This window comes from Neovison vison, chromosome 14, assembly GCF_020171115.1.
Source record: "Neovison vison isolate M4711 chromosome 14, ASM_NN_V1, whole genome shotgun sequence".
Classification (NCBI taxonomy): domain Eukaryota; kingdom Metazoa; phylum Chordata; class Mammalia; order Carnivora; family Mustelidae; genus Neogale; species Neogale vison.
This window is the reverse complement of record NC_058104.1, coordinates 8968094-8991738: the sequence shown is the minus strand read 5'-3', so window position 1 is coordinate 8991738 and position 23645 is coordinate 8968094. Positions and strand designations below refer to the sequence as shown.

At 50.8% G+C, this 23645-nt stretch overlaps 2 protein-coding genes and 1 long non-coding RNA gene across 6 annotated transcripts; 1 reads left to right on the top strand and 2 right to left on the bottom strand.

Annotated features, from left to right (window-relative positions):
• The first annotated feature begins 223 nt into the window (after positions 1–223).
• On the top strand, positions 224–10585 carry LOC122895374 (metallo-beta-lactamase domain-containing protein 1). 3 transcript variants are annotated; one of them, XR_006382197.1, is made up of 3 exons: positions 224–1377; positions 6989–7164; positions 10548–10585. XR_006382197.1 is itself a non-coding variant. In XM_044232740.1 (2 exons), the coding sequence occupies exon 1, from the start codon at positions 608–610 to the stop codon at positions 1358–1360; it is 753 nt and encodes a 250-aa protein (XP_044088675.1). In that variant the 5' UTR covers positions 224–607; the 3' UTR covers positions 1361–1377; positions 6989–7235. The 3 variants fall into 3 exon arrangements, 1 of the variants encoding a protein (XP_044088675.1); XR_006382199.1 differs by lacking the exon at positions 10548–10585 and adding an exon at positions 7348–7643; XM_044232740.1 differs by lacking the exon at positions 10548–10585 and having other exon boundaries at positions 6989–7235.
• On the bottom strand, positions 4281–5007 carry LOC122895377. Its single transcript, XR_006382200.1, has 2 exons — positions 4894–5007; positions 4281–4710 (listed from the first exon to the last, which is right to left on the bottom strand). It is a non-coding gene; the product is annotated as an uncharacterized LOC122895377 (long non-coding RNA).
• On the bottom strand, positions 5663–23469 carry LOC122895376 (paired immunoglobulin-like type 2 receptor beta). 2 transcript variants are annotated; one of them, XM_044232743.1, is made up of 7 exons: positions 23273–23469; positions 21854–22014; positions 17107–17163; positions 15766–15836; positions 15050–15439; positions 9328–9513; positions 5663–6099 (listed from the first exon to the last, which is right to left on the bottom strand). In XM_044232743.1, exons 4-7 carry the CDS (start codon positions 15818–15820, stop codon positions 6095–6097), a joined length of 636 nt encoding a protein of 211 aa, XP_044088678.1. In that variant the 5' UTR covers positions 15821–15836; positions 17107–17163; positions 21854–22014; positions 23273–23469; the 3' UTR covers positions 5663–6094. The 2 variants fall into 2 exon arrangements, with proteins under 2 accessions (XP_044088678.1, XP_044088677.1); XM_044232742.1 differs by lacking the exons at positions 17107–17163; positions 21854–22014; positions 23273–23469 and having other exon boundaries at positions 15766–16501.
• Positions 23470–23645: the final 176 nt, after the last annotated feature.

The following is a 23645-nucleotide window of genomic DNA, read 5'->3' as shown; positions in this document are numbered from 1 at the left end:
GCCGTTCGTCGCCCGCTGTTGGAAGCTAATGGTGGTTTGTAATTTGCAGTCCAGGGAGGCTGGCAGGGGTGCCCCGGCTGATAACCATTTAGGCGCGGGGCAGTGCCAGGCTCTCGGCGCGTGCGGGGGAAGGCACCGGAATTAAGAGACCGCGTCCGGCAGCGCGTCTCGGCCACCATCCTCCGGGTTTACGGGAGCTCGCAGAGGACAAAATTTCTCGCGCTTTTCCGGGGGGCGGAGCTAACCTGGCAGGGAGGGAAGGATTAGGAGAAGCGGTGACACTAGGTCCAAGGCGGGAAGCGCCTCGGTTAGATTGAGGGAAATAAAGAGGATGTCCTTTGTGGGATGATGGGTGAGGACCTACCACAAGAGAAGCGTGGCGAAGGCCGAAAACCGAGGGACTGGCGGGGTTCGCGCTAAGGGAAGCTTGGACGAGACCATCTACGGATAGGGGGTTAGGGCGATACCATCTTGAGGGAGTTAGGGGGTGGCAAAGAACAGCCGTGGAAGGTGCTACTTGGAGGAGGCGGGGCGCACGTGGGAACCCAAAGAGACTGGGCCGTCGCCCACGTCCGCACTTCCCTTCCCCAGCCGTCCCGATCCTGCCATGAGCGCTGCGGTGCGGACCGAGCCGCTGCGCGGGGAGCCGCCTCTGCTGGTGCGCGGCGACCCCTACTCGGTGGTGGTCCTGCTTCAGGGCTACGCGGAGCCGGAGGGGGTCGACGACGCGGTACGCGCCGACGGCTCCGTGACGCTTGTGCTGCCTCAGGCCTGGGGCTCAGCCACCAGCCTCCAAGAGTCCCCGCCCCACAGCGGCGGGGCGAAGACCGCCCTGGAAGAGGCGGCCCGTGGCCCCATCCTCGTGGACACTGGGGGCCCCTGGGCTCGGGAGGCGCTCCTGGGGGCCCTGGCGGGGCAGGGCGTGGCCCCTGGAGACGTGACGCTGGTGGTGGGCACCCACGGACACTCGGATCACATCGGGAACCTGGGGCTTTTTCCTGGGGCGGCTCTGCTGGTCTCGCACGACTTCTGCCTGCCCGGAGGCCGCTACCTCCCCCACGGGCTAGGTGAGGAGCGGCCCCTGCAGCTGGGCCCCGGGCTCGAGGTGTGGGCCACGCCGGGCCATGGGGGCCAGCGGGACGTGAGCGTGGTGGTGGCGGGCACGGCCCTGGGCACCGTGGTGGTGGCAGGCGACGTGTTTGAACGCAGCGGAGACGAAGACTCATGGCAAGCGCTGAGCGAAGACCCGGTGGCCCAGGAGCGGAGCCGGAAGAGGGTCCTAGATACTGCGGACGTAGTCGTGCCTGGTCACGGAGCCCCCTTTAGGGTGGTCAGAGAAGCCCCTCAGCCACGGAACTGATGTCCAGAAGACCAGAGGTCAGTGTGATCGCTTCCAGCCCCCTTGCAAGAGGCCGGTTTTCCAGCGAGGACAGTCATCTCTATCACTGGTTCTGCAACCAAACTAGGACCAAAGACTGGCTCAGCCGTGTGCCACCTCTCAGGGTCCCCCGTAAAGTAGGAGAATGTTCTTGGGAGGGTCGTCCAAAATAAAAATAGGCAACTGCATAGAAAATCATAAAGCCCTAAGGTAAATGCGAATCCTTAACGGAGATAATCCTGCAAGTTTGCTAATTAGCAACCGCAACAGAGGGGCACTTGGGCCAATTGCTTACTTCTTACAAGATGCAGGATTGCTGAGAGAAGGTGCAGGGCACAGAAGTAACACCTTAATCACCTGCCTTTGATTCATCTGTTCATTGGAGGAATGGTTCAAGCACTGCCCTAGGTCATGGGGATGCGACAGTGAGTAAGCTAGACAAACTCCCTGTTCCTTACGGAGCTTACACTCCGGAGAGACAGACAACTAATAATAGTAAACCAGATAATTACAGATTGTGTTTAGTGATATGAAAGAAAAGGAGAGCAAGACAGGGGTAGAGTGCCTGGATAGGAAGATGGCTTCTTTTATTGAAGGTGGTCAGGAAAAGCCTATGAGGAGACGATTTTTAATCAGGGAGCTGAATGGGAAGAAAGCCAGCCATATGAGGGTCTGGCAGATGTGCATTCCAGGCACAGGAACAGCAGGTATAAAGGTCCTGAGGCCGGACGACTTGACTTGCTTGAGCAGGAAGAAGAGCATGGGGTTGGACGGCAGAGGAGAGTGACAACAAATGATGTAGGGTTCGGCCGGGCCAAAAGTTGGACCACAGTTAGGGACTTGGATTTATACTGAGATATAAATTTGGCTTCGGCTTTTGAGCAGGCTAATGACGGTCTCATTTAAAGTAACTACTCTTAAAAAAAAAAAAATGAAGTAACTACTCTTGTTCTGAGTAGAGAAGTGGTCAGAGTAGGATGAAAATAGAATGGGCTGGACTGGTTAAGAAACTACTGTGGCCTTTCAGGCCAGAGAAGTCAGTGACACCTGCTTTTATCCTAGAATTCCTATTATGGCTCTGGTCCTCTTCACAACTGTGTTCCTGGCCCTCCACCCACACAGTCGCAGGACCCACAGAAGCACTCAGATGGGGCAGATGAAGGGGAGGAGCAAATCCACCTTGTTGCAGATGAACCACCCTGGGGGGGGGGGTGCCATGTGGCCAGGGCCTGATTGGGGGTTATGTCCCTGGTGTCCACAAAGGCCAGGTGGAGGGCCCCAAATGCAGCGCAGAGGGGCCGGTTCACCTAGAGGGGAAACCAGAAGCTGCCCTAGACACAGACTTGGAGTCTGTGTTGGCCAGTTTGATGACCCCAGAGTGCAGGGTTCCCAGGCCAACAGTTCAGCCACAGCTTGTCCAGATCCCTGCCAGTCACCACGTAAAGACAAATGGAGTGAAGGTGGCGATGTGGTGGACCCGGCCTCAGAACTGCCGTGCCGTGGGGGCCCTTGGGCAGCTCTTCTAGCTTCTGGGCCACGCAGTGTGTGTGGAAGAGAGTACAGGCACCGCTGTGGGCCCATCACTGCAGCACTGTGGCCTTCAGGGACCCCGGCTGATATGCGGAGTGCAGCTCCCAACACCTTCAGGGCTGTAGGGAGGATGAAAAAGGGGCAGATGGGGGTTATGTAGAACAATGCACTTTCAACTCATACAAGTAAAAACTCCAGTCCTGACTCTCTTTTTCCAGAACGTGTACCTCTGCCCATGACTCAGGTCTGGTCATGTAGAGAGCAACACATCTCTATGGCCGCACTGATTGTTTCCAGGATGGACAGGTCACCTAAGCTAGTTGAGGCGTGGCCATCTGAGGGGTTTTGCTGGAGTTAGTGGAAAAAAGTAGTTCTTCCCTGAAAGACCAACATGGGAAAGTTCTGGAACTGTTGAATCCCTATAGTTACATATATCACAGTGTGTACACCTGAAACCAATACTCCACTGTTAGCTAACTGGAATTTAAATAAAAACGTAGGGGCGCCTGGGTGGCTTAGTGGCTTAAGCTTCTGCCTTCACCTCAGGTCATGATCCCCGGGTCCTGGGATCAAGCCCTGCATTGGGGCTCCGCAGCAGGGAGCCTGCTTCTCCCCTCTCTCTCTGCCTGCCTCTCTGCCTACTTGTGATCCCTCTCTCTGTCAAATAAATACATAAAATCTTTTTAAAAAATTAAAAAAATAAAAACTTAAAATACTGACTTGAGAAAGTAGGTCATATGCCACCTTGTGGGAAGAGCCCGTGGGCCCGGAGACCCAGTGGAGGCCGAGGTCGAAGCTGAACAATAGGGGGCAGAAGTGAGCAGTTCAGAGAAAAAGATCCGGAGAGAGAGACTAGCTAGAGCTCTGAAAGCCGGACCAACCCCTGCATTCTTCAGTCACCTGGGCTAATCCCCTCCTTTGCTGCCTGAGCTGCTTTCTGTTTCAGTCACAGCAAGAGGAGTCCTGGGAGGATACAAACACTCGTGGAAATGACCCATTAGAGAGGCTGAAGGAACCGTGGGAAGGCAGCCTTGGAGGGTGAGGCCCAGGGTGATTATCCTCTTAGAAGTTTTTCCCAGCTTCCCTTTTGTTTAAACTCTTGGGAAAACTTGACCCATATGGTTAGATGCTTCTACTCACAGATATTCAGGGGCTCCACCTTGCCTGCAGAATAACCCAAACTTCCGCTCCCAACCTAAAACCAACTCTGCTCTAGCTGGGCTGGGTCGGCCTGTGTCACCGCCTTCTGCCTTCTGCAGGCCTCTGATCCCGCTCTCTTTCCTGCTGTCCTCCTTCTCCTGTACCATCCCAACCATCCAGGCTCAACTCAGCTCATCCCCTACAGAAAAATGCCCTCTGAATTTTCCATCCATACTTTAAACTCTTGTAACGCATTCCCTTTATTATTCACAGAGCAGTAGATGTGCTGGTGTTGGTTCTTTTCTTGCGTAATGTCCTTTCCCCACTGTGTTCCTTGAGAGCAGAAACTGAGAAAAATGTTCCTCTGAGTGCTCCAGAACTTGGTGTTTTCTCTGTAAACACCATTAATAAACACTGCTCATTTCCTCACTTCTCTGGGCATCTGTTCCCTGTGGCCCAGCTCTGACTCCTTGCCCAGGACATCAGTGTCTGACCCTGCCCAGCTTCTGGAGAAGCTCCAGTATCCTGTCCGCTCTGCAAACACAGGGGCACCACTCAAAGTCCTCCCCGTTCCCGTCTTCCTACGGGAAGCTCCAGGTGTCTTGCTTTGGGGGGCTTTGGGGCCGGGATCCCAGGATGGGTTGAGAGTTGATGGGTCAAAGCTGTAGGAGGGAGAAAAAAATAATCGGGCTAAATAACAAGAAGTTCCCCGAAGCAAGCAACCAGCCTGTCTGAGCCTGATCCCACCAGCTCATCCCCGGGGGCCTGTCCCATGGTGGGGGGAGGGGAGGGGAGAAGAAGGGCCGGGACCCAAGGAGCCACAGCCTCAGGAGGCTGGAAGTGACCTGCTGACGATGACGCCTCCAGTGACCTGGACCTGGAGCAGTTCCTGGAAGATGTTGGGACGGAGCCAGAGCAGCTGGAGGAGCCGTGGTGTGGAGATGCCGCCGGGGACTTCACCTTGGCCTTCTTCGAGGAATAGCTGTGTGCACCTGGCTCCCTGCTGCTCTATCGCCCCCTTCCCTGTCCGCTGCAGGGGGAGCCCCTCAGAGGGTCCCTGAGAAGCTGTTAAGTGTGGGGCTTGGTCACCGGCTACAGGTCAACTGGCCGAAGTCCTAGCTGTGCAGTTCCCGTGTTAATAAAACAGGATCCAGCTCTCCGCAGCTGGTCTCTAACCCCCGTGCTTCCCTTCGGCTTCCCTCCCTCCCCTCCGCTCCCTGGGGCACGTCCCTGTGTCTGCGGGAGGCTGGCACAGTCTGAGGGATGTGGGAAGGCCGGGACACCTGAGTCCTGGGAGAAGGCCGACGTCGTCTGGGATGGCAGGTCTGGGTTCAGACCCCGGCTCAGCCACTTACTAGGCGCGTGGCCTAGAGAAAAGCGCTAACCCCTGTGGTCCTGTTCACGGCTTGGGTGAGCGCATCCAGTCCGGGCACAGCTGGTTGGAGGCGCCTAAACGAGGTGGTGCACTCGGCAAGTGTGTGCTCGTTCTGATCGGAGGGGAAGGGGAATGGGCAGAGGGGCAGCCCCTGGCTTCTGGTCTGGCTACCAGCGCTGTCGGGTTTATTGTGTCCCGCCCCAAGGCAGTCACCCAACTCCAGTACTGGGGGAGGGATCTCGGGTGTGACCTTTTATTATAATTCATTCTTGGAGAGAAGCAGAAGACAGAAGTGGAAGGTGCCATCAGTTTTCTCCTTAGATGCCTTCGGGCAAATTCCACCAGCCCTGTGACTCTCTGGGCAAGGGCTGGGAAGGTGGAGAGGGGGTTGGAGCAGATGGCTCTGTCTCTCTGTGGTCCTTGGAGGCCTTCCACAGCCACTGGCTTCTGAGTCTTCCCGTCTGGCCGGGGTCATTATCAGAGGCTGTGACCCGCTGGGCAGCTCAGTCAAAGGAAGTCATTCTCCAGTCCCACTTGTCAGGTCTTTACGAGAGAATATAGGGTCTCCTCCTGGGGGGCCTCCTTGGGAGGGAGGTGGGGAGGTGCTGCCCGTGATGAGGAGCTGGAGAGGGTGCGGGAGGCATAGAGGGTGGGGGCTGTCGTCCTGGGCTTCATCCTGGCGAGAAGGAAGAAGGGGGTGAGACCGTGGACAGGTACTGGCAGCTGTTTCTCTCCTGCCTTGTAAGCCTCATGGCTGGAACCTGGGTCTGAGCTGCAGCCCGTTCCTCTCCACCCTCCATCCACCCCGAAACCCGCCAGTCTCCCCACCAGCCCCTTCCTTCCTCATCCTCCAGAGTCTTTCTGGGGCGTTTCCCAAGAATTGGCCCCTGCATCACAGACATGCCTCCACCACCCAACACCATCCTGGGAGGTTCCACCATCCTTGGAGACAACCCTCTGGACACACGGGACTCCTACTCCAAGACCCTCTATCCTGCCATACCCTGGACTTTTTTTTTTTTTTTTTCTTTTTTTAAATCCATGGGACTGAGAACTCCGCAATATTAAATGCCAGCATCACGTCTCTGCTACAACTTTCTTTCCTTCCAGTTTTCTCCTGTTATCATCCTGCTTGCTATGCCTGCGCTTTGACCCCATGAACTCTTGTCCCTTAATAATCCACTTTCTTTCCGGCTGTCCAAGCTCCCTGCTGACCCTCTCCTCTGCATTCCCCCTCTCACGAGCTCCTTGACCTCTCCTGTTCCCCTGTCCTTAGGCCACACTTAGCTGACACATCTCTAATTCTGGAAGAGGCCTATGACAGCGGACGCTCTTTGCTTACCCAATTTCCATTTATTTCTTTCTACTCAGTTATAGAACCTTGACTTTATTTGGGGCGGCAGCGTGCTTCCCTACCGACAGATGTGGGGAATATGACTGCATCCTCACCAATACGATTCAAGGGGAAGTTGTGGGTAGGATTCTCAGGGAGACTGACTAAAGGACAAACAGCTGCAGCGTGGTCTTTTTGTCCTTTCTTCCTCCTATTTCCTGCCTGGATACAGAAATGATGGCTGGAGTCCGAGCAGCCATCTTGGATCATGAGGCAACCTTTGGGACAGAAGCCAGTAGCCAGGACAGTGAGCAGGAAGCTAGAAGCCTGAGTGCCCGAGGACAGTGGCCTCTGCCATCCTCCTCCCTCCTCCTTTTCTGTGAGGGGAAACAAGGAACTCTGTCTAAGGTAAGCCCTGTTACTGTTTGTCTCTGATGCCAGCAGGGGAACATAACTTCTAACCAACAAGTTCTAGAAGTTTCTACACCTGCACCGGGGAGACATGATCATGCACAGGCATGATCAGGGGCTTTAGAGAGCTCTGGCTTCTCATCTGGTGGAATCCTGAAATACCATCTTCTGTTCCCTCAGTGACTGTCACAGCTCTTCCTCTCCGACCCTCAGCCTCATTCTAGAGACAGCCGTTGTGACTTTTCCTCTGCAGAATAAAAAACAATTTGTGTATGTTGAGTTTGTCAACACTTTTCATCATGGCTTTTTGGTTTTATGTCATACATAGGGAGGCCATCTCCACTTCATGGACATGAGATGGTCTCACGTGCTTTCCTCGAGTACTAGGGTTACTCCCCTCCCGCCCCATTTAACTCCTTGGTTGATCTGTGAAGTTATTTTGGTGCAAATTATGAGATAATATTATTTTCCCCAGATGGCCGCTCACTCGTTCCAGCACCGTGTACTGAATGACTCTCATCCTTCCCCATTGATTAGAAATGCTGCTGATTAACCTACTAAATTCTGAATATACTTTGATCTGTTACATCCTGCCTATTTTGGGGCTTTTCTCTTCTCAGATATTGGTTTATCTGTGTTTCCATAGGACAGGATCTAATCATTTTAATCATTACAGCTTAAAATTGCAGGCGCTAATGTATATGTCCTTATTCTGTGCTGGGATCTAGACTCGATGCGTTACATGTGATTGTCATGACAACCCTGGGGTGAGTGTTATTACTCTTCTCATTTCACCGACGGGTGAGCTGGGGCAGAGAGTAATAGGACCATTGCACCGGCGTTTCCGCAGCCAGGACCTGCCTGCAGTAGCCCAGACTCTGTGCTCTTCACTCTGTGCTTTAGTATCTCCCGCAGCTAATCTCCTCTCACTGAAAGTTTTCTTCAGAGGAATTTCAGATCAATCCTGGAGGCTGGTGGGGTGTAAATGATGAACGCCTCTAGCCCTGTCCTCTTGAGCTATAGATGCAGACACCCACACTGCTGAGGGACATCTCTACGCAGAGGCCACATAGGCACATCTCCAACATACCCCAGACTAAGGAACCATCGTCCTCCCCCAAACATGGTCTTGACCTCCGTGTTCTCTAATTTGCTTGGTGGTTTCCCCGAGGACTCATTCACCCGAGTTCTTCCCACTCCCTCACCTCTACACCAGCCCAACCCCCATGTCTTACTGGTTTCCCTTCTTAAACTTTCTAGGACCTGGCTCTCTCACTCCACCCACTGCCATTGCCTTAGACTGGCCCTGCCTGGCCCACCTCTGGCCCCACCTCTGGCCCCACCAGCACAGACTGATGGATCTTAAAGGCAGAGCTGAGGTGGCCACTTCCCTGCTTCACGTTGCCTCTGGGATCAGAGGCTCTTGCGAGTCATTTACAAGGTTCTCTTCTCCCATTGCCGGCCTCCTCCACAGCACTGAGCTACCTACAGTTTCCTCACCGACTTCCTGCCCCTATATGGATAGTGACCTCTTCACCACCCTCACATTTTATAGGGACACTTCCTATGGGAAGTCCTCCCTGATTCCCCTCCTTTCTCCAGACCTACACAGCTCTTTGCAAGTGAGGCAAAGGGCTCTCCTGCCTCCAGCTCTGAGCTCCTTGAACGCAGGACCTATGCTCTATTTACATTTGTTATCTCCAGTCACCCTGCTCCAGGGTATGGAGCACTGGTTCTCAAACTTGATCACTCACACAAAAACACTTGACTTTAAAAATGTAGATTCCAGGGCACCTGGGTGGCTCAGTGGTTCAAGGCCTCTGCCTTTGGCTGGGGTCATGATCCTGGGGTCCTGGGATGGAGCCTGGAATTGGGCTCTCAGCTCAGCGGGGAGCCTGCTTCCCCCTCTCTCTCTGCCTGCTGCTCTGCCTACTTGTGATCTCTGTCAAATCAATAAATAAAATCTTTAAAAATAAATAAATCCTATTAAAAACATAAAATTAAAAAAACTAAAAATGCAAATTCCCAAGCCCAGACCTCAAGCCCAGCAGGGAGCTGCATTTTTCAAAGTAGAATGACCCGGGGTCATTCTGATGCAGGTGGTTCAGAGAAACACTCAGTAGGGAAGCTTGGTGGGGACCATGGCCCGGAACCACTTACCTTTGCTCCTCTTCCACCTGAGGTAGAGTATCAGTCCCAAAATTGCAATTTTGAGCACAATGTCAGCCAGTGTCACTATGACCATAGGTCCTACACCCATGGGTGAAGGTGCTGAGCTCCAATTGCCTTCCAAGACACCACTGGTGGGGGCAGCAGTCGTGGGGGCAGTGGTGGTCATCTCGAGAGCTGAGAAGACATGAGAATTTAGCAGATTCTCGCCTGGAGGACTGGAGGTTTCTGGATGAAACCATCATATCTTGTTCCCTACTTTGGGGAACACTGGGGGTGGGGACCACTCTCTGAAGCTCTCACACAGGGAGCGGGTTATGAATCCACATCACCCAGCATAGATGCTGACTGTACCTCCCATCAGTGGTGTGACCTCAGAACCTCATTTCATCGCTGACAAATAGGGATCCCTAAACTCTACCCTCAGGCACAGCAGAGGTAATCCTCAGGGCTGGGAGATTCCCAGAGAGGCCAAGACCCCATGTCCTTGTCCCTTGGAGGGCCAATGTACAGAAGCCACGCTGACTGGAGGCCTGGGAGAAAGTGCTTGTCAGCTACTGGGCTGTAGGATCTGTTAGGATTTCTGGATCCTTTGGGGTTTCCATCAGAGATATTTCCCAGAGAAGAATCTCCTGATTTCTTGCCCCTCACAGGATGGGGGATACCAGCTGGGTTGCCTGAGAACTGGGAGGCATCTAAGGGGGCTGGGCGTTTAGGGTCTCATCAGTTCACCAAATCTCCAGTTTTAAGGACTGATCCCTTGCCCCCAGTATGCCTGGGGTAGTGCTCCCAAAGTCCCTCTGGTCCATCCTTTCTGGAAAGCAAATCTCCAGTCTGCTGGATGGGGAGGGGGCCCAGAGCTTTCCCTGCTTCTTAAATAGATTCTCGCCCAATCCTCCAGCTTTCTGACGCCCTTGCACTCCCACTGTCGGGCGTTCCCGGGACGCCCTTGCTGAACCATCAGCGGGTTTTTGTTGTTAAATAATCGACTTTCTTCCTGGTCTCCCCGTTGCTGGTTTAGGGCTAAGCTCCCCTGGTCTCCTAGGCCAGGTAATTAGTGTATGTGTTTCTAGCTTCCCAAATACTGATTTTGACCACATGACTCACATATTTTTTTTGTCCTTGAGCATTTTGTCTTTTAAAATTCCCTTTGCTAGAAGAAGTCAAACTTTTTAAAAATCCTCTTTCCTAAAAGAGGTCACTCTTTGCAGATGACATGGTACGATATATGGAAAACCCAAAAGACTCCACTCCAAATCTGCTCCAATTTGTACGGAATTTAGTAAAGTGTCAAGATATAAAATCAATGCACAGAAATCAGTTGCATTTCTTTACACCAACAACAAGACAGAAGAAAGAGAAATTAAGGAGTCAATCCCATTTACAACTGCACCCCAAACCACAAGATACCTAGGAATAAACCTAACCAAAGAGGCAAAGAATCTGTACTCAGAGAACTATAAAGTACTCATGAAAGAAATTGAGGAAGACACAAAGAAATGGATAAATGTTCCATGCTCATGGATTGGAAGAACAAACACTGTGAAAATGTCTATGCTACCTAGAACAATCCACACATTCAATGCAATCCCTATCAAAATCCCTTCCAGTTTTTTTTAAAGAAATGGAACAAAGAATCCTAAAATTTATAGGGAACCAGAAAAGACCTTGAATAGCCAAAGGAATATTGAAAAAGAAAGCCAAAGTTGGTGACATCACAATCCCAGACCTCAAGCTCTATTCCAAAGCTGTCATCATCAAGACAGTATGGTACTGGCACAAAAACAGACACATAGACCAAAGGAACAGAATAGAGAGCCCAGAAATGGACCCTCAACTCTATGGTCAACTAATCTTCGACAAAGCAGGAAAGAATGTCCAATGGAAAAAAGACAGCCTCTTCAACAAATGGTGTTGGGAAAATTGGACAGCCACATGCAGAAAAATGAAATTGGATCATTTCCTTACACCACACATGAAAATAGACTCAAAATGGACGAAGGACCTCTATGTGAGAAAGGAATCCATCAAAACCCTTGAGGAGAACACAGGCAGCAACCTCCCCGACCTCAGCGGCAGCAACTTCTTCCTAGGAACATTGCCAAAGGCAAGGGAAGCAAGGGCGAAAATGAACTATTGGCACTTCATCCAGATCAAAATCTTTTGCACAGCAAAGGAAACAGTTAACAAAACCAAAAGACAACTGACAGAATGGGAGAAGACATTTGCAAATGACCTATCAGATAAAGGGCTAGTATCCAAAATCTATAAAGAGCTTAGCAAACTCAACACCCAAAGAACAAATAACCCAATCAAGAAATGGGCAGACGACTTGAACAGAAATTTCTGCAAAGAAGACATCCAGATGGCCAACAGACCCATGAAAAAGTGCTCCACGTCCTTTGGCATCAGGGAAATACAAATCAAAACCACAATGAGATACCGCCTCACACCAGTCAGAATGGCTAAAATTAACAAGTCAGGAAATGACAGATGCTGGCGAGCATGTGGAGAAAGGGGAACCCTCCTACACTGTTGGTGGGAATGCAAACTGGTGCAGCCACTCTGGAAAACAGCACGGAGTTTCCTCCAAAAGTTGAAAATAGAGCTACCCTACGACCCAGCATTTGCACTACTGGGTATTCACCCTGAAGATACAAACGTAGTGATCCAAAGGGGTATGTGCACCCGAATGTTTATAGCAGCAATGTCCATGATAGCCAAACTACGGAAAGAACCTATAAGTCCATCAACAGATGAATGGATAAAGAAGAGGTGGTATATATGTACAATGGAATACTATGCAGCCATCAAAAGAAATGAAATCTTGCCATTGCGACACCGTGGATGGAACTAGAGGGTATCATGCTTAGTGAAATAAGTCAATTGGAGAAAGACAACTATCATACGATCTCCCTGATATGAAGACGTGGAGATGCAACCTGAGAGGTTTGGAGGGTAGGAAAAGAATAAATGAAAAAAGATGGGCTAGGGAGGGAGACAAAGCATAAGAGACTCTTCTCAAAACAAACTGAGGGGGGCTGGGGGAAGGGGGGTCGGGAGAGGGTGGTGGGGTTATGGACATTGGGGAGGGTATGTGCTATGGTGAGTACTTTGAAGTATGTAAACCTGGCGATTCACAGACCTGTACCCCTGGGGCTAATAATACATTATATGTTTATTAAAAAATAAAAGTTAAAAAATTTCCCTTTCCTGTCATTTTAATAGAGTTTGGTAGGGAGGAAAGGTAAACGTGCATATAACCCATCATTTGGCCCGAATTTATGTAATGTTTTCTAGTGAAAATTATAGAAAATGAACATTCAAAAAATAATGTTGCATATTAGTTAAAAAAAATAGAGGATTTAGAGGAAAGCGTCTTGTGAGATATTTACATGGTCTGTGGAAGAACACTGCGGAGGTTATTGAGGGATATAAATTAGGGGCCATTCTGGTGGGAAGATTGGACTCACACTGATTTCCATTTCTATCAATTGCCTTATAGGTTTAATGCAATTCTGGTTTTAAAAATACCTCTAAGTGTTTTCTTCAGAACTTGGTGAGCTTATTCTAATATTCATGTGACACAACAGACCAAAACAATAGTAAGGTTTTTAGGGAAGTAATGTGGTTCTGATGGACATAGACTTACCAGCCACTGAACCGTGACAAGTTACAATCCCTAGAACAGTGCGGTAGCAACAAGGGAAAAGACAGGGAAATGGGGTTGACAGACCAGAAGTGGGTGCTATCCTACAAAAAGGCCAGGCCTATGAGTCAATGGAGAAGAGAAAAAAGATTCCATAAATCTAGCTGGGACGATTGATTTGTTTCTTGCTATGAAGATCAATTTAGTTCTTTACCTCACACCATATACCAAAAGAAATCCTCACTAGATCAGTGAGTTTTACTGCCAAAAGAAAGCATACAAAAATCAGAAGAAAATAAAGTATTTTCAGCTTCTAGTGGAATACCAGACTTTGGGCTAAAAAGAGGAATTTACAGAGGAGAACGCAGTGAGACTTGGATACAAAAAGAAAACATCTGTATGTAAAAAGCATGGTTAAGCCAACCACAGACTTCTCAGTTCTACTTGCTGCAAATTTCCCTTAGGGGGATGTTTTTGTGTGGTCATACTTCACTTAGGTAAAGACTTCCTCTTTTTATTACTTCCATGTATTTTAAAAAATTATGAGCATGAATATCCAATTAGTTGTACTAACTGAAAAAATTAATTTATTGATGAAAAACTCAAGTGAATGTGACTGAAACTGAAAAATGAGAAGAGTTAGGAGAATTAAGAAAGGAAGAGGAGGAGGGGTCTGAGAAGAGCCAAAATCTCCCCAAAATGGCCGAAATATAAAGGAAGTGCCCGAAATATAAACCCAAGCCTGTCTGGCCTAATTCAGTCGTGAGCCATTTTCTGTTTGCTCTAAAACCAGCCCGGTGGTCCTACGGGGCAGTGGTTACCAGGGCTGGGGACACAGACAGTGTGACCTTCCTGCCAGGAGCAGTGATGTATAGTTTGGAACAGCCAGCGCGAGTAGCTGTAAAAAGCAAACCTACGGTTTTTCATTTTTAAGGAAGTCTACACCGCGCACCCCCCAGTGCCTGCTCCTGGGAGAGATGCCCTCCCCCCTGCTGTGGGGACAAACCCAGGTTCAAGTTCCCAAGGGCTGCCGAGTTACATGGAGGATCTAGTAATGATCCCATTATTCATGAACAATAGGTCAAGACAATGATAGCCTCAGGTCAGCTGATGAGGCTGAGCAGTTACTGCTTAAGTGGAGGCTCCGGGGTTAAGCTGGGTTCAAGAACCACCTGCACTAGATGGTGGCCTCAGTGTCCCTACCTGTGGCAGGAAGACGAGGCAGTACCTGCTGTTACTGTAGGGCCGTGGGGCAGGTTGACCAGGGAGATGCTACCAAGTGTTCACCCCACAGGGCACAGTGAGCGGGAGCGGCTGTACCTGTGCTGCAGCCATGCCTCCAACCGCCAGCACGGAGGGGCCGAATCGGAGGGGACAGCGGGGACAGTACAAGCAGAGGCGGGGACTAGGGATGGGGGAGCAAGGAGGGGAAAGAGGATGGAGGCAGGGGAAGAGGGAGATGGGAAAGGAGAGGAGGGATGGGCTGGGCGGGGAGCACTGTGGTCTGGGTTCCGAGGAGCAGAGCAGGAGGAAGTGGGGGAAATCGGGAAAACAGGTCATGGGGCGTTGCCAGGGGACCGGGCTCTCGGGTGGGTCATCTTTGGGTACCTGCTGGGTGCTGGGCTGAGCCCCTGGCTGGGGAGATGCAAGACTGGGGCAGGCTGGGGCTGCACATGTGGACCCATGAAAAAGGGAAGGCGGCCCACATCCTGAAGACATCAGGACGGCCTGGGGGCAGGGCAGGGAGGCAGGCTGGAACCTCTGCTTAGGGCAGGAAGGGAGGATAACTGGGCAGCCCAGAAGGTGCTGAGCCTGGGGGTGTGGGGCCTGGGTCTGGAGGGAGCCGTGAGGGGGTGGCAAGGAGGGCAGCCCGGGCCTGGGGAGATGGCGGAGAAAGAGTAAAGTCCTCAGAGGGCTGGGGAGGAGGTGGGTGTGGGGAGAGGAGTTTGAGAGAGGGGCGCCCAGGAAGAGTGGGGCCTGGGCCAGGCGGAGGGGGTATGCGGGCGCCATGGCCTTTAAGAGCCTCAGGGCGAGCGTGGTGGCTGCCGGGGCAGCTGGACTCACCAGGGGTGATGGTGAGTTTGGTCCCGTTGATGTCCTGCCACAACCTCTTGCCGCATCTTAATGTTTCCACTTGGATCCGGTAAAAGTACATATTCCCATCCTTCTCCTGCAGGTTTGATATCTGCAGGGAGCCAGACCTCTGACCCAGTGATAATTCAAGGGAGATCCGGTTCTTGTAGTCCTTATGGATGAAAGGCTGAGTACTGTTGTAGATGATCTCCCCATGGAAGTGTGTCCGTCTCAAGGCTACACTCACTCTGGGATCCTTGGCTAACTGCCAGCCGTGATAGAAGGAGAAAGGGATGCGGACGGAGCCACCCTGGGGGGCTGAGAGGCGGTCTGGTTGCTTGATTCCATAGTTAGTATTTGTAACACACTCTGCTGATCTACCTGCAGGAGCGGAGAGGAGAGTCTTGAAGCCACGGGGAGAGATGAAGACGATAACCCCAGCCCTTCTGACACCCTCCCCGACGGGCGGTAGTGGGACAGATGGTAGGACTGGCTCCCTGGCCTGGGTGTTCCCCTCGCCAGGCATGGGGTAGCGAGGAGGGTGAAGGGTTGGGGCTGACCAGCACTATGGGACCAGCCCGTCTCTTTCTGGGGCTGGGAGGCCTGGCCAGCTCCCCCAGCAGACCCCCTGTCCAGCTGCCCAGCCACAGCCCTTGCTGGGGACTCGCTGGGCCTCGGGGCAGAGCCAGGGTGTCCCGGACACTCACCGGCCTGCAGACGTGACGGCAGCAGCAGCAGAGACAGCAGCAGGAACAGACCCATTGTCTCACTCTCCTCCCTGGGGAGGAGACGACAGCAGCTCTGTCAAGGCCAGAATGGAGGCCCTAGGAGGTGCCTCCTTGGGGAGTCAGGAAACACCCAGAGAGCGAGGATCAGGCCCCTTCAGAAGAGCAAGGGAGGGTGAGAGCCTTCCCCAAACTCACTGGCCCCCAGAGTGACCAGCACTTCCTTTATCAATCTGGTTTCTTCTTTTCCTATATTGCAAAAGTGCTTCCTTGTGGTCAGAGCCCAGAGAGCCATGAGAGAGGCCTCAGCTTTATCCTCATGCTGAGGGCCGTGGTTCTGACCTTGGCCATGTGTGGCCTCTCCTCTTCCGCCTCCGCTCCTGGCCCTTGCCAGCACCTCTACCTCTCCTTAGGAGTCAGTCTCTGTCTCTCTAGCTCTCCTTTTCATTGGCTGAGTGTCTCTTGGCCTCTGTCTGTCCTCCTGGGGGAAGGGGTGCTAGCAGATTCAGGTCCAGGTCTGCCAGCGAGAGGACAGGCAGCCAGGAGAGTCTCGGAGAAGAGAGAAGGAGGAGGGAACCACTGGTGTTGAGATGCCCTTGACCTTCAGCCCCAGCACCAGGAACACCCAACTTGCTCTTGGTCCTTGTCCTTCCTGGCAGGGCCTCCCCTTCATCCCGTCCCCTGCTGTCCTGTGCAGGACCCAGGCCTACCAGGCCCCTTCCCTGCCCTGATCAGGTCCTTTTGTGCAACCTCACACACTCCCTGTGGTTAAGAGGTGAGGGTGGGCCTTCTGGAGGCCATTCCTTGACCCCCAGGATGCAAGACCATATCTGTAGGTCCTTCTGTTTTCTACTCTAGGTTAGGAGACCAAGGCTCAGAGGAGACCTGCCCTAGGTTGTATGACTCTCAGGTGGGAGGCCCAGGACCCAAACTCCAGTCTTGCTGAGTCCACAGACCATTCTGCTCCTTCTGGATGCTTCTGTCTGGTTGTCCCACACAACCTCTGGGCCTTAGCTCCTGAGAGCAGAGTTCTGGAGGGTGACTCTCTGGAGGCAATGTTTTTCTAATGCTCCTTGGGTGATTCCCTCCAGAGCTGGGAGATTCCTGACTCATCCAAAGCCTTCCTTGACGGATATAATGCCCAGAGCAACAGAGTCACCCTGGTGACAGTCTCTGGACCACCTCCAAAGGATCGCACTGCCAGCTTGCGCCTGGTGGCGGTTGGGCGTGAGAGCATTGGGCTAGGACCTTTGCTGACTCACTGGGCAGGTTCTAGGAGGCTCTGCTCCCTCCCTGCCCCCAATGAGGTTGGCGTTGGCTTACTGCGGAGATGGTGATGGTGGGAGAGCATGATTCCGTCACAGGAAGTGGCCTCGTCTTCTGGCAGTGGAAGCAATGAGAGGGACCAGTCATCAGCCTTGAGTTGTGGCTCTACTCACGGAGTGGGGTTCTGGGAGCAGGAGGGCCTGGAGTTGATTCCTAGATGGGCAGAACCTAAACACAGCTTTTTAGTCCAGAGACTGGTCATGGGCGAGGGGTCAGAAGCCATATGATGAGGGGAGAGAGAGTGAAGGCCATGAGTGGTGGACCACTTTAAAAAAAAAAAAATAGATTGTATTTATTTATTCGAGAGAGAGAGAGATCACAAGTAGGCAGAGAGGCAGACAGAGGGGGAAGCTCTCTGCTGAGTAGAAAGCCTGATGCAGGGCTAGATCCCAGGACTCTGAGACCATGACCTGAGCCAAAGGCAGAGGCTTAACCCACTTCGACACCCAGGCGTCCTGGTGAACCACTTTTTGAAAATATCTCCTTAGATCTTCTCCCAAGTTCCCCTAGGTTTCTGTTCTCTCCTCCTCACTGGCCACATCTATCACTACCCCAGTCCCTTCTTGCTCCAGGGTACCTCACCCCGCTCATCCTTTCCCCCCAAACCAGGAGTAAGGCAAATATGCCTGGTCTCACTACCTCCATATATTGTGATGAAGGTTCTAGCCCATGCAGTAAAGCAAGGCAAAGAAAGAAAAGTGTCTGTGTTTTCTTAGATTTTGTACTTATGTATTTGGCATTCATTCAACCAGGGCAATTGATTAACTAATTGTTTTTAACGTTCTGCATTCTTTTTTTTTTTTAAGATTTATTTATTTGTCAGAGACAGAGGGAGAGAGAGCAAGCGAGCACAGGCAGACAGAGAGGCAGGCAGAAGCAGAGGGAGAAGCAGGCTCCCTGCCGAGCAAGGAGCCCGATGTGGGACTCGATTCCAGGACCCTGGGATCACGACCTGAACCGAAGGCAGCTGCTTAACCAACTGAGCCACCCAGGCGTCCCAATGTTCTGCATTCTTGATGCTCTGACACTTGTGGCCTTGTTGGCTGGGGAGAGATGGTCCCTCCCAAGGTTAGCCTATTCTTTTTCTTTTTTTTTTTTATGTAAAGTGTATGTTTCATCCCCCCCTTTTAAAAATTTTTTATTTCTTTTCAGCGTAACAGCATTCATTGTTTTTGCACCTCACCCAGTGCTCCGTGCAAAACATGCCCTCTCCAATACCCACCACCTGGTACCCCGACCTCCCACCCCCACCCCTTCAAAACCCTCGATTGTTTTTCAGAGTCCATAGTCTCTAATGGTTCACCTCCCCTTCCAATTTCCCCCAACTCCCTTCTCCTCTCCATCTCCCCTTGTCCTCCATGCTATTTGTTATGCTCCACAAAGAAGTGAAACCATATGGTAACTGACTCTCTCTGCTTGACTTATCTCATTCAGCATAATCTCTTCCAGTCCCATCCACGTTGCTACAAAAGTCGGGGATTCATCCTTTCTGATGGAGGCATCATACTCCCTAGTGTATATGGACCACATCTTCCTTATCCATTCGTCCGTTGGAGGGCATCTTGGTTCTTTCCACAGTTTGGCGACCGTGGCCATTGCTGCTATAAACATTGGGGTACAGATGGTCCTTCTTTTCACTACATCTGCATCTTTGGGGTAAATACCCAGAAGTGCAATTGCAGGGTCATAGGGAAGCTCTATTTTTAATTTCTCAAGGAATCTCCACACTGTTCTCCAAAGAGGCTGCACCAACTTGTATTCCCACCAACAGTGTAAGAGGGTTCCCCTTTCTCCACATCCTCTCCAACACATGTTGTTTCCTGTCTTGCTAATTTTGGCCATTCTAACTGGTGTAAGGTGGTATCTCAATGTGGTTTTAATTTGAACCTGCCTTTCCTATGCAAACTAATCAATCCAGGGCCCATCCTCTAAACTACCTCCTTCATCTAACACTTACCAAAAGCCAGTATTTCCTCTGCCCTGAGTTAATTCTGTTCCAGGTGCTAGAAAACTAGCCATAGTACTTGTAACCCATAGCCCACCAGAATTAGTTAAACCAGCCAATTCTAAGCTGTTTTCGCTTCCTTGCTTGTTTTGCCAGGGGAAAACACGCTAAAGGCTACATATGGTCTGGGCTTTCCCCTTGGTCTGGCCTCTGCCTCCTCTAGTGCTTCCCAGGTGGCCCTCTCTGGCATGGCGTTTTCAGGAAATGTGAGTTATAAAAACCTTTCAGTGTCACGACCCTCTCTGTGTCATTGCTCAGTCACTTGTACAAATTAAAATCCTGCGAATATAAGAATCGAGTCAAAAAAAAAAAAAAAAGCAATTGAACCAAAAGGCATCTGGATTGGAAAGAAACAAAGAAAAGCTCTTCATTTACAGATGACTTGATTGTTTATGTAGAAGATCCAATGGAATGGACAAAAAAAAGCTACTAGAGCTGTAAGTGATTTAAGCAAGGTCACAGAATACAAGACCAATACATGAAAATCAATTGTTCACCTACAAAAAGTGGAAGTCAAATGAAAATGGTAACACAAGAGCTTCAAAATATGAAATACTTGGGACGCCTGGGTGGCTCAGTTGGTTAAGCAGCTGCCTTCGGCTCAGGTCATGATCCCAGCGTCCTGGGATCGAGTCCCACATCGGGCTCCTTGCTCGGCAGGGAGCCTGCTTCTCCCTCTGCTCTGCCTGCCTCTCTGTCTGCCTGTGCTCGCTCTCTCTCCCTCTCTCTCTGACAATTAAATAAATAAAATCTTTAAAAAATATATATATATGAAATACTTAAAAATAAACAGAAGATGTACAAGATCTGAACATGATAATTAGAAAACATTCCTGAGAGAAATGAAAGATTAATGAATGGAGATCTCATACATACATACATATGTACATACATGCATATGTACATACATACATATTCAATACCGTTCAGATGTCAATTCGCCCCTAGTTAATATGTAGATAGACACAATATCGGGGCACCTGGGTGGCTGAGTGGGTTAAAGCCTCTGCCTTTCGCTTGGGTCGTGATCCCACAGTCCTGGGATCAAGCCCCACGTCAGGTTCCCTGCTCAGGGGAGCCTACTTACCTTCTCTCTCTGCCTGCCTCTCTGCCTACTTGTGATTTCTCTCTGTCAAACAAATAAATAAAAATATTTTTTTAAAACAGACACAATCTAAACCAAATCTCAGTAGGCTATTTTGTAGAAATTGACAAGCTAATTCTAAAATTCCTACAGAAATTCAAAGTGCTAAGAATGGCTAAAAACTGAAAATGAAGAACAAAGTTTATGCTACCTGAATTTAAGACTTACTATAAAGCTACTATCATCAAAATGTATTGGTGTCAAGACAGAGAAATAGTTCAATGGAACAGAGTAAAGAAAGAGATCCACAATTCTGGGGTCAGTTTATGTCTAACAAAGATGCAAACGTAATTCAGTGGAGAAATTACAGTCTTTTGAACAACTGGAAATTTATATTTAAAAAGTGAATTTCAATTCATATTTTGCACTATCTATAAAAATTAACTCAAAATCAATCATCAGCCTAAATGTAAGTCCTAAAATTATTTACATCAAGTAAAAAAAACAGGAGAAAATCCTTGTGACTTTGGGTTAGGCACAGATTTCTTAGATTCAAGCACTAAAGAAAACATTGACACATTGGAGCCCCTCAAAATTAAATCTGTTCTTCAAATGATGCCATCAAGAAAATGAGAGATGCTACAGACTGGGAGACAATATTGACAAATCCTGTAACTGACAAAGGCTTTGTACCCCAAATATTTAAAGAACCCTTAAAATTTGTGAAAAAAAAAATCCCAATTGTAAACATGAGCTAATGAAGAGATACTTTGTCAAAGAAGACATACAGCTCACGACCACATGAAACCATGGGTAACAGCATTAGTCACAAGGGAAATGTGAGAGACAACCAGAGTGAGATCACATCACATATCTGTTAAATGGCTCAAACTGAAAGACCAGCCGATACTAAGTGTTGGCAAGGAAGTGGAGCAACTGGGAATGTGTTCCACTACTGGTGGGAATGCACAGAGGTGCAAATATTCAGCCATTCCTTAAAAAGTTAGACATATACCTACTATACGTCCACACACATGTACCTCCTATCACAATATGGAGCAGCTGCATGTGGGAACTTGTGAAAATGAAGTCTCGGCCCCACTGCAGACTGTTGAAGTTCGAGAACCACTGCCCTGGGGCAAGGACACGGACTTGGAGGACCTATCTTGTCTGTTACCTTCCATTTTCAGTGCAAACCTGTGAGATCAAGGAATTTTTTTCTTTTTAAGATTTTATTTATTTATTTGACAGACAGAGTTTACAAGTAGGCAGATAGGCAGGCAGAGAGAGTGGGGGAAGCAGGCTCCCCGCTGAACAGAGAGCTGGATGTGGGGCTGGATCCCAGGATCCTGAGATCATGACCTGAGCCGAAGGCAGAGGCTTAACCCACTGAGCCACCCAGGCGCCCCAAGATAAAGGAATTTTATTCCCATCCATCCAAAGAAGAAACGAAGTTCAGAGGGGTCACCTCACTTGCTCCAGTTTCCTCTACTGGGCAAGTCTAGAGTCTGGACGATGCTCAGGTCTGTGTGCCTTGTGAGCCTGGGTCTTTCCCAAAGGATGGTCCTTTTCCCAGCTCCTCCAACAGCTTAACTTCCCCAACCTCCTGTCTCCTCCCACAGCCCTTCCTACCAAAGCCATTCATCAGTGCTTACCTCAGAATGCAGCCTACCTTGCCAGCATCTTGATCTTGGACTTCCTGGACTCCAGAACCAAGAGAAATTCCTGATACTTAAGCCGCCAGGTCTGTGGCATCTCCTTATGGCAGCCCAAGTGGACGACTCCCTGTCCCAGGGTGAAGTCACTGAATTTGATTCTGGAAGAAACGCACAACAGCAGGTGTTTCTACCTCATTCCCAGGGTACAGACACATTTAAAAATTTGACAGACATCACAAGTAGGCAGAGAGAGAGCCTGATGTGGAGCTGGATCCCAGGACTCCTGGGATCATGACCTGAGCCGAAGGCAGAGGCTTTAACCCGCTGAGCCACCCAGGCGCCCCCCTGTATTTAACTTTTTCTTGATCATAATTTTTGTTGTGATAATAGAATGCTAGCAAAAAAATTTTACCATTTGAACCATTTTTAAGTAGACAGCTCAGTGGCATTAAGCTCATTTACAGTGTTGTGCACACACTTAACTTTTAGTAATGCCTGTGTTCCATAAGGGCCGCACAACATTCCCCAGAATGTCCCAGTCAGCTCCAGGACCCTTCTCTCTGTGGGCTTCCGGGTGGTCATCAGGGAATTTAGGAGAAAAAGCCATGACATGATTCTGTTTCTGTGCATTTCACAGAATTCTAACTGAACATGAATTACGGTGGACACGTGAGTCCTCTTCGTCTTTTTTCCCTGCCTTCGTTTGTAAAAGGGTTTTAGTAATCCGAGCTGAGCATGGGCTGGCAAGGGAACTGGCCGATGGATCTGAGCTGAGGTGGGGGCTGCAGTCCCCGTCAGCCCCAGAACTTCCCCAGAACTTCCTGTCGCTGAGGTCCCCGCCGGCCGTGTTTATGCGGTTTGGGTTTGCAACAGCAGACGGGCGAGTTCCCTCACCATTCTGGAGGCCAGAGGTCTAAACTCAAGGTGTCAGCGGGGTCGTGGCCCCTCTGAAGGCTCTGGGGAGGGTCCTTCCCGCCTCTGCCAGCTTCTGGAGCTCACAGGGGTCTCTGGGGTCCTTGGCGGTTGTACCCGGGCAGTCCCTGCCTCCCGCATCTGCCTTTCAGCGGCGAGACCGCCGTCCCCGTACTCCCAGGTCAGACGCGGGGGCGGTCGCCAGACGGTGAGCGCCTGTGAGGAAGTGGTTAAAAACGTTTACACAACACAAGCGTGTGCTGAGGGTGAGACCAGGAGGACCCAGAGAGGGGGAGCTCGCATCTGACAGGGGTGCATGGGGGCGGCGACCGCCTCCAGGACGCCAGGGGGAAGGGGCTTCTACAGAGTCCGCCGGCAGCTGACACCACCCCGCCCGCACTCTGTCCCCAGCACACGGTCTGTCACGGGACTTGATGAACTTGCGGTCTCTGGAGAAAAGGAATTATTCGGTCCGAGCCAAAGGCAGTGTGTCTCGGTACAAACCGGAGAAAGTCGGTTCTGAAGGCGGAGAGGGGGCGCATCTCCGCTGGCGGGGTGGGGCGCTGCCTGATGCAGGACCGGCTCAGGAAAGCCGATTAAAATGTCCAGGCGGAGATGGTACCCAAAGCAGGCGGCGTCCCTCAGAGCTGGGCTTCCCGTAGCAAAGCAGGGAACACCCCTCCTGTGGGCCCGCGGGGCGCCTTCTCCTCCCATCTCCGCCTGAGCGCCGGTCGCTCGGCTCTTCCGGGTTTGACGGACCGACGCCCCCTCGTGCTCAGCCAATGGGAGCAGCGGCAGGATCCTGATGGGGGGGCGGGGAGATGACGTCACATGGGCGCCGCGGGGGGGCGGTCCCACACCTGCGAGGGAGCGCCCT